We start from the raw sequence: 10346 nt of genomic DNA, 5'->3' as shown, positions 1-10346 counted from the left end.
GGTCAGCAGCAATCCATCCGGCCCTCCTCTGGATCCAGTCAGTGTATAGTGAGTCCAGATCCAGAAGAGGACTCCCTATGATGCCCTGGGCTGTTCTCACCACCTGGGTCAAGTCCTTTCTGTCCTGTGCAGTGCAGCTCCTATATCAAACTGGCACTGAGACAGAGGATGCTCTCTACTGTCGCTCTGTAGAAGTTTGCGAGCAGCTGAGAGGAGAGACCAGCGTGTTTCAGCTTCCTGAGGAAGAAAAGCCTTTGCTGGGCTTTGTTCACCAGGTAGGATGTGTTCAGAGACCAGGACAGATCAGATGTGATGTGGATGCCCAGGAACTTGATGTTATCCACTTGCTCCACCACCTCCCCGTGTATGAGAAAAGGAGCATGTTTTGTCTTCCTGGACCTCCCATACAGTAATCCACAATCACTTCCTTAGTCTTGTTGGTGTTCTGACCACCACCTTGTCAGGTGCTGGATCTCCTCTCTGTAGTGAGTCTCATCATTGTCTGAGATGAGACCCACTACGGTGGTGTCGTCCGTGAACTTCACTACTGTGTTTGTGGAGTGAATGGCATCACAGTCATGGGTAAACAGAGTGAAGAGAACTGGGCTTAGCACACAGCCCTGTGGTGTGCCTGTGTTCAGGACCAGTGTGGATGATGTGCAGCTTCCGATTCTCACCACTTGAGGCCTGTTAATGAGGAAGTCCTTAATCCAATGATACATCATTGCAGGCATTCCCAGATTGTGCAGTTTCAGTGCCAGTTTGTCTGGGATTACAGTATTAAATGCCGAACTGAAGTCAACAAATAGCATCCTGACATAAGTGTTAGGATGCTCCAAGTGGGACAGGGCTGTGTGTAAGGCTATTGAGACAGCATCCTCTGTTGATCGGTTCTCTCTGTAGGCAAACTGATGGCTGTCCAGACCAACAGGGATGACGTCCTTGATGTGCTTTAGAATGTTCCTCTCAAAGCACTTCATGATTACTGGTGTCAGAGCAACAGGGCAGTAATCACTGAGGCAGATAACAGCTGATTTCTTGGGCACAGGCACAATGATGGAGGACTTGAGGCACATAGGGACTGAAGCAAGACACAGGGACAGGTTAAAAATGTCCAAGAAAACTCCTGCCAGTTGGAGGCACTCCGCACTTCTTACCGGACATTGGCTGTGATGCAGATTTGCTGTTTTCCAACTGAAAAGAGGACGAAGAAGAATGGATGTAGCTGTTCTCATATTGTTCAGGTGTTTCATTGTGGTTAGAGGTCTACTAGAAACACTGATTAGTGACTTAATGTAGAGGTGGATGCCTTTTTGTGGCTAAACATCCAGTGGCATGAACCGTTTTAAGATTAATCTAAAAATAAAGGCTCTAAAGAGAAGCAGTCGGAACAATTCATGTGCATCTAAACTGTATATATTTCTGTATTTATATGCACTTTATTTTTATTTTTCCTGATGCACATTCCTTTTTTGTTTGCACATTCTTTTTCTTGTTTTGTTCTCTGTCTTGTTCACTTGTCTACTTGTTGCTTTACAGAAGGACATTGTATATACACACTGAGAGCTGCTGTACCCGAGTCACATTCCTCGTGTCTCCAACACACTTGGTCAATAGAGCTAATTCTGATTCTTCTCTAAGTGTCAACATCAATATTGAGTTTACACACTCAGTTTGTTCTCTGTTTCCACAGAAGGACGCCCAAACACTCATCAGTCATACTTAACAACATCTGTCATGGTTCAAGTTTGTGTCATCTTTTTCATTAATATCACCCTGTGTCTAGTTTGGTCTTGTGTTCGACTGAACATCAGCCACGGCCTGATTACTGTGATCAGTGTGCTTCCTGCCTTTGAACAGTCAGTTCCATTTGCTTTGACATGCTGCGGTTCTGCCACCGGAGCAAACCAGATGAACTGCTGCAGACTGGGTGTTCTTAGCATTTTGTCTTAATGTAAAGATGTGCCCTACATAAAGGACAATATGTCTTTAGGGTGGAAAAGCTGAAGAGGTCTGTGCCCCCGTCATCTGAGTGTGTGTTTTGTGTGTGTGTGGATTCAGGCACGCTGCAGCCTGTGTCACCATGGCGCTGGTTGTTCTCCATCTTGGTTCCCCTTGTGCTGACGATCAGAGCAGTGAGGAGACGCAGTCTGGATCGCTCAGGAGCCCTGGCAGGTTGGTGCGGCCGCTGATGAAACCAGGGAGTGTGATGAAAGTCACTTGTCATGATGAACCCTCAGAGTATCATACACTCAGGTCTGTGGAGTGTTGTTGCTTCTTTTAGCTCATTGTTGGTCTCTGTTTTAGCCTTGATTCCAGCAGTGTATGACAATACTTCCTAATGATAGATAATATAATTAGTGGAGCCTGGACCCACAATAGAGGAGCTTCAGGAAATTCATTTAACCTTTTGCTCATATTGACACTTGCCTGTCCACTGCTGCAACAGTTTGTAGTTGTGTAACATCTCCCAACAGCCTGCACAAAGAATCTCTTACTTCCTTGTAGCTCGGAATAAAAGCGAAGCAGTTCTGCATGGAAGTCTTGTGTAAGTGAAATAAAAATTCAAGAAGGCTCCACAGAGAGTGAAGTGTTCAGGTGCACTGTGTGGAGACCTGAAGTGAAAAGAAGTAAACGTTTTCTTCACTGTTACTTTACAAAGAGTGGGGTGATCGTTCATTTGCCCTATATGCCCCCAAAGCTCGGGAATATCCTGCCTCCTGAGCTTTGGTCTATAACTGAGTTAATGGTTTTTAAGTCTAAATTAAAAGCGCACTTATTCAGACCGGTGTTTGGCACTTAATTTTGGACTCCACTAAATGTCCTGAAACTCAACCGAGTCTGAGCAGAAGACTTACCAGGGGACGTGGTGCTGATTGTGGCTCAGAGTGAACTTCACCTGTCCTCAGCTCTGACTCATCCAGATGTTGACTCCATGTAGACCTTGCTTGTGCAGCCATACGAGGGTTTAGCTTAGTCTTTCAGCCCAGCAGATGTGCATTTGTTTAATACACTGAAAAAGCAACCAAGGCACAAAAATGTTAAAATGCCCTTATTCATTTTTTTTTTTTTTGAAGATTGGTGCCTTGGTTTTCAGTTTATTCATTAAGTTCCACACCCTCTGCCCAAGAGCAGTCTTTTTTTTTTGTCTTAGACAGGTTCTAAGAAGCCCTGCTAACCCACTGACCTTTATTAGATGGGCCATTGTATCTGGGCCAGATTGTCGCTTGACTTCCAGTGACATTTCAGACAAAGGAGATGAGGTTTTCTAGCCTTCCCATGTTCAGACCCTCAGTCAGGTGCTTAGAGGAGCCCATGGTGGTCGACCTGCCCTACAAGTCCTGATGAGTAACGAAGCTCTACCCTGTGGACATGCTGCACCTACTGTTCAATTTTTAAGTTGATGAAATAGAACTTAATGTTATCAGACATTAGTCATCTAATGTGCTGTTAAAGAGAGGCTTGTTGACTTCACTGACTCGAGTTTCTTTATATGCTGAACAGGAAGGAGTTTAAAAACCATGTTCTGATCTGCTCTGTGTGATTCAGTGATTTTGGTCATTTCTCACTAAAGCTCTGTCTGACAACAGCTCATTCAAACTTATCTGATGATGGTGGAAATGTGACTTGACCCAGGGCAACATTCTCCTGGAGACAAGTCACTGAGGACAAAATGCTTCTTTGTGGCCAAACAACCAAAATGAATCAATTTGAAATCCATAAAAACATTTTCTGAAAGCAGTGGATGACAGATTCTCTGACACCACGCGGCTGTTGCTGCGGAGTCTGCTCAGTTAGTGGAGAGATGAGAACACTGTGGCTTGTCTGATTCATATTATGTACCAGATGTTCCAAGAGGCAAAGTACGGAAAACCCCGATCTAAAATCCAAAAGCCAAGATATGAGGATGAAATGTAGATGCCATTCTTTGGCTTGACGGTCTCAAAAAGTAAGGCAAAGTAGAATCTAGCTACCAACAAGTCCAATGAAAAGAGCCAAACCAACTCTGAATGTCTTCTGTGTGAATCCAAAGCTGGATCCCTCTCTTTCCTCTGTGCCACAGAGCTCCTCTGGGTGGCCAGATGTGGATTCATCCGCTGCTGAAAATAGTCCCCAACAAATTAGTGATGTTAAATATGATCTACAGTGACTAGTGGTTAAACAAAATCACTAAACCTTTTTAAAAATGATTCTGTATTTGTGAGGCATTTGCAATTATTTTATGGGACTACACTGGACAAGTCGGTGTCGACCTTTAACCTTTTCAGCAGTGTCTCTGCATATAGACAGTACAAGCTGCTGGTTGTCATCCATGTTGGTTCTAGTGCACGTTTGTGTGTTCTCTTGAGACCTGTGGTGTCATCTACAAAAGGGTTAGGCGTTTTCCTGACTGTCAGAGACCAGAGGAATCTGTGGAAACAATTTTTATAAGGTTTGTTCAGGCATTCTAGGTTTTCATGAGTTTTCAGTTGTTGGTTATTTCCTCTATTAACTGTGCTGTCTTGTCAAACATAAGAGTGGAAATGCATGTGTTAAAATGCAAGGCATGTCAAAATTGCTCATTATGTTCAACTAAGAGTTTATTATTAAATATAACTTGTCGCGTTTGAGCAGCTGGAACCAGGAAACGTTGGGTGTTAATGCTTGAAAAATTAGTAATTAAAATAGATGCTCATTAACAATTGTCAATCAACTTATCAATTAACCATCTAATAATTACAGGTCTACTCCCAAGCCCAAGACGCTGGTTTGAGTCTGTGCATCAGGTTTGCTGGTAACAGCAGTGTGTTCTGTGTGGTGACTTTCTATCTGAGTGGAGGTTTCACACGGTTTCTGATGTGACGTCCGTTTCCTCAGCTCTCCTGGTGGGGTTTGCGTTGACAATGGCCAACTACAGTTTCTTCTCCGCCCTGCTGGCTTTCTTCATGTCTTCCTCAACACTGACCCGCTGGGGAGGAACAGAGAAGAAGAAAATAGATGCCGAGTACAAGGAAGGTGAGAGATGTGCAGTTTTTTTTAAAGGGTGATCTAAATTAATATTCAGGTGTAATGACTTAGTGTCTGTGTTAGGAGGCCAGAGGAACTGGGTCCAGGTCTTTTGTAATGGAGGAGTTCCCACAGAGCTGGCACTGCTGTACATGATAGAGGTAAACACACAAGGACATGTTCCCAATTGTCTTCACAAAGCCTGCTAATAATCAAAATAACTTCTATGTGCTGGTTGTGTTTCAGGTGGGCCCAGGTGAGATCCCCATTGACTTCGGTAAACAGTACTCTGCCTCCTGGATGTGTCTCTCTCTAGTGGGCGCGCTCGCGTGCTGCAGCGGGGACACCTGGGCGTCAGAGGTGGGGCCTGTCCTCAGCCAATCACAGCCTAGACTCATCACCACCTGGAAGGAGGTCCCAGTAGGTGAGAGACCTGAGAGCCAGTTCTCCAGCTGTCCTCGCTCCCCCGTCCTCTTACCTGCTAGTTTGTCTTGATACTTAAATGTGTCTCACAGGAGTGATGACAGAGGAAGCAGGGGCATGACTGTCAGTTCAGTGCTTTACAGATGGTCTGACAGAACAAATGTGAAAGGGAAAAATGATTTCATAGAGCACATTTTAAAATGATCAAGCTTAATAAATATAATTAACAATATAAAACAAAACTAGAGCCACAACACATTTTGGCTTCGAATCACAGGCTCCACTGAAGCTTTAGTTGAAGTGAAAAGACTCATCGCTCTGTAGCGTCTTTCTTCAGCTGCCAGTGAAGCATTTTTGTAGCTTCTCTGCAAAAATGATCAGCTGATCATTAAATACAGGAGACTCCCAGTTCAGCTTTTTAGGCATCAAATCAGTACTTGAGAAGCAGGAGCTCCGTTATTTGGATCAGGCAGCTTGTGAAGAACCCGGTGTAAAAGTTGGAATGTTCCAGCTCTTACTGGTTGTGTTTCCAGCAACGTTTCATTCGTTCTACTGCTCACCTCGTGTTCATGGTGGAGCTCCAGGTGTTAATATTAAAGCTGAAAACTGTAGCATGTCTGCATCTCACCCAAACAACTGATCACAGATCCAAGCTGAAGCTATTTGTAACTTTATTTACTTGCAAATTTTGAAATCTAAATGCAATGAGATTAAATAAGGGTTTTTGAGTAGATTCAGATGTGATGAGTGGATTTGGATCGAGTGCTGCCCTGCTCTGCTCTACTCTGCTCTACTCTGTCCTGCCATCCTCACTTTCTGCTCTGTGGTCCTGCAGGAACAAACGGAGGAGTTACTCCCGTTGGATTGGTCGTCAGCTTCCTTGGTGGGCTCGTGGTGGGCGTGGCTTACTTTATATCGCAGCTTCTATTCGTCAGTGACCTGCATCTGGCGGATCCCCAGTGGCCAGTGGTGGTGTACGCCGGTGTGGCGGGCCTGGTGGGATCCATGCTAGACTCCTTCCTGGGAGCTCACATGCAATACTCAGGTAGCAACACTAGTGTCTCCAAAAGCATTTTATTCATGTTATATTCAGTTATTGTCATCAGTCTGCAGAGTATTTTCTTAATTAATTACTCTTTAAACATATTTTGTCCAAAACCTAAACATATTCAGTTTACTATCACGAAGGACCAGCAAATATTTACATAGAAGAAACTGGAACTAGAGACTAGTTTGGATTTGTAATTGGTTTTCCAAAAAAAAAAAAAAAACTGCTTTTTAATTCTTTTGTCGATTGACTAAGCAAGAAATTGATAATTTCACTTGATTGTGATGATCACGTCTACATGAGTGTTTGTTGTAGACCAATAACAGATGTGGATTTCAGATGATTCACTTTGCATTGCTGTCATTAAAGGGGGAAAAATGGATCTTCTCATAATTATGAGATCTTTTCTTCTAATGTGTTATACAGGGGTTGGAACGTGGCAGATTTGAAGGAGTTATTTAGTATCAAAGTAATTCACTGATAGATGTCAGTACATCCAACAGTGGATAGCAAACGTGAACTGTTGTAGCTAATTCTGTGTGCTAGTGTTCCAAAACAAACATATAGACCAAAAACGGGCTTCAGAGTTGCCGCCTACAGTGTAACTCACTATATACATGCACTGAGCAGCAGAAGCTTCAGAAGCTGCTTGAGAAACACTAGGATTTGAGGCCTGTTTTTAGGCTATATTTGTTTGTCCAGTAGCAGCTCCTCCTTCCTGAAGGCGATAATGTTCGGTTTGTGTCCAAACTGTTTCCCAGAGGTGTTGGTTCACCTGTGTGATCATTTGAGGCTGGAGTTTGTGTTGCTGTTCAGCCGGACCGAGTTATACTGAGGACCATTTGTGATTTAGTCTAGCCTCATTGATATAAATGGAGTGGACTAACGCTGGCCCCAGACTAGACGACTTTTAAAGAGTAGACAAATTTCCAACATCGGAATAAAATCACAAAAGTCCTGTCATGCTCACGTCATCTCAAACGTTTGGTGTAAGGTGGTGATCCGCGCTGTTTTTAAGTCACATTTTCTCATCTTGACATTCCAATAAAATCAACCATATTTAATATCATGACCCATCTTTAGTCTTGGCTCACGCAGTCAGTGATGTGAACATCGTAAACAGCCAGTAGGTGAGCTCTCTCCAGCACCGAACAGGAAGCAGCACAGCGGGCACCGAAATGGCAGTAAACACATAATAAATCTATGGGTAAATTTGACGGTGACTCCGGGCCTCGGCAGCCACGGTTCTGTTGAGGCATTACAAAGAAGGAGAAACTGGTGGAGTTATGGCAGACCTTGCTGTCTCCTTTTAGTCAACTAGAGTCAAGTCTACATTCTGCCATCTTCTCTTTGTGGCTGTTTTTTCCAAGCAAAACACTGCCCCACAGTGTAGCTGTAGCCAAATGCAGGCGCATACGGGACATCTCAAGAGAAGTCTAGTTGCAGTCTTGCAAATAGTGACTCTGCAGGATCCTAAGTCTTTGAAAAACCAGAGTCTGACTAAAAACACTGTCTGTGGATGTGAGAGGGTGTCAGACCAAGTCTTTTCTGAGGCTTATAGTCTTTTGGTGTAAGGCTGGCATCAGTAACGGAAACATCTCAGTACAACACAGTCCGGACTGAAATGATCGCACAGGTGAACCAACACCTCTGGGAAACAGTTGACACAAACTGAACATTATCGCCTTTGTGAAGGTGGAGATACTGCAGCATCGTTGGATTAGACCACTGTTTATTTTATTTACACTCTATGCAGAATGTAATTTTTAAAGAATATCTTTGGTTTTTGAACCTGCTGTTTCCCTTACAAGTGGAGAAAATGACTCTGGAGCTGATTTTGCCGTCACTAGCTCTGTTGCACATATTCAGGGAAACAAAGTCGTGTTAAACGGCGTCACTGAGGCAACAGGTCAGCCTCAGAGCGCGCTCACAATTAACATGTCTGTCAAAACATTTTTCATGCTGACTGCCACCATGTTTATTCTGAGCGCTCTCTGAGGCCGCAGAGTCACTCTCTCCTGTTAGGCAAAATACAGCAGGTTCAAAAAGTCCAAAGTTCTCCATTATTTGGGATTTAAGGACCAGTGCCAAGAGGCTAAGAACTTCTCAGGTTATAAAAACAATAAGTTCTTTCATGCTGCTTGGATAGATAAGGCCAGTGATTCTCTGTTTATTTTAATTCCCCACCAACCCCGTCCACAGACCAGCAGCACCAGTGAGCGTGGTGTCCTCACCGTAATGTGTGTGAGTCCAGACTCTGGTTCAGCTCATCGCTCTGTACCGTAGACCTCCACTAGCTCTTAACCCCCCCAGTGAGCCACACTGCTGGAGGTCGTCTGTTTCCAACAAACGACTCCATGTCCTGAGAAGGGTGTTACTGTGCACCGTGTCTAAAGAAAGAGTCGCTGCTCCAATGGCTTCTGTGCTGTTAGTGCTACATGTAACAGCACAAGAAGCTGGCAGATCATGCACATGCACAGCTGTTCCTCCAGAGACTAAAAAGTTGCTGGACAACAGTGGAGGTCTACGGCACAGACCAATAAGCCAAACCAGGCTTTGGATTCACACTCGTAGTAAGAAAACCACATTCACTGATGCTGTTGGTGCCTGGATGGGATTTGTGCACAATAACAAACACTGAAGATCACTGGTGTTAAACAACTGGTGGTGGTTACCCCCATACAGCTCTTGCTGGTGAATGTGGAAGGTTTCAGATTTCTTTACTGGCTTTTGTGTGAAAACATTGTGGAAGTACACAAACCAATTTTGAGCCTGTTTTGTTTGTAAATGAGAATTTGAGTCACAGATTTGTAAGAATGGAATCAGATGTGAGGGAGGACCTCTGCTGTTCATTCATGACACTGTCCTCCCTTGCTTTCAAATCTGATTCTGCTCTTACAAGCGCGTGACTGCGGACTCTCAAAATCTGACTTGCAAATTGAATAGTGCTCAAAATGTTTGTGTGACTTCAGACTGTTCAGTGCCAACAGTTTCACACCAGCCAGTGGAGAAAACAGTGCAGACTCAAACGAGCACACACACACACACACACACACACACACACAACTGTGCTCTCAAATGTTTTGGTGGGGATGTACCTTCTGGACAGTTCACGTTGTTCGTTGCTAACACCGTCGACTTGCTGCACATTTGTTTACATCCTGTAGAGACTGAACAAAGAATGGGAATGAAAACCTGCAGTAACTCCACCAACCAGACGTTTGCTTTTCCTGTCTTTAGGTTTTGACTCAAGCATCGGGAAGGTGGTGAGTTACGAGTCTGCCACCACCAAGCGTATCTGTGGGAAACCCATCTTAGACAACAACGCAGTTAACTTGTTCTCCTCGGTCCTCATCGCACTAATCCTGCCCGGGCTGGCGTGGGGGTTGTGGCCACAATAAAGTGCTGACAGATAAATAACGTGGAGGACTGTTGATTTCAGACTAACAACCTTCTGCAGTGTTTCATACACTTAACATTTCTGATGGAAAGTTAAACAGTTTTAGTGAGCTGCAGAATAATTAAATTTTAGAGTCCGCAGCACAGACGTCAATATAAATAACAATACAATTGAAAGGAATATGTGTTCTATGTTTCTGAAGCCAATTGTTGAAAAGGAAATTATAGAGATAGTGAACAAATGTGGTAATAAATCATCCAGTGATAGTGATGGTATCAGTATGACAATGGTTAAATGGGCAAGCGAGGGGATATGCAAGCCATTAACCCATGTTTTTAACATGTCGTTTCGACTTGGTCAGTTCCCCAATAATATGAAAATAGCAAAGGTAATTCCATTGTATAAATCTGGTGATAAGCACAACTTCACAAATTATAGACCGGTTTCTCTGTTGTCACAGTTTTCAAAAATCTTGGAAAAACTCTTTAA

At 43.7% G+C, this 10346-nt stretch overlaps 1 protein-coding gene across 5 annotated transcripts in view; it reads left to right on the top strand.

Moving 5' to 3' along the window:
• tmem19 (transmembrane protein 19) overlaps positions 1–10078 on the top strand; it is a 19042-nt gene extending 8964 nt beyond the window's left edge. For all 5 annotated transcript variants that reach the window (XM_020613346.1, XM_020613345.1, XM_020613342.1 and 2 more), the window contains 6 exons: positions 2062–2175; positions 4858–4995; positions 5071–5147; positions 5233–5410; positions 6245–6454; positions 9698–10078. In XM_020613346.1, the coding sequence (XP_020469002.1) occupies positions 2062–2175; positions 4858–4995; positions 5071–5147; positions 5233–5410; positions 6245–6454; positions 9698–9858 (878 nt within the window). In that variant the 3' untranslated portion in view covers positions 9859–10078. The remainder of the gene's footprint in view (positions 1–2061; positions 2176–4857; positions 4996–5070; positions 5148–5232; positions 5411–6244; positions 6455–9697) is intronic.
• Positions 10079–10346: the final 268 nt, after the last annotated feature.

Source organism: Monopterus albus, unplaced genomic scaffold (genome assembly GCF_001952655.1).
Source record: "Monopterus albus unplaced genomic scaffold, M_albus_1.0 scaffold132.1, whole genome shotgun sequence".
NCBI lineage: Eukaryota > Metazoa > Chordata > Actinopteri > Synbranchiformes > Synbranchidae > Monopterus > Monopterus albus.
Note: the sequence above shows the minus strand (reverse complement) of the source record. Positions and strands in the feature narration are given on the sequence as shown.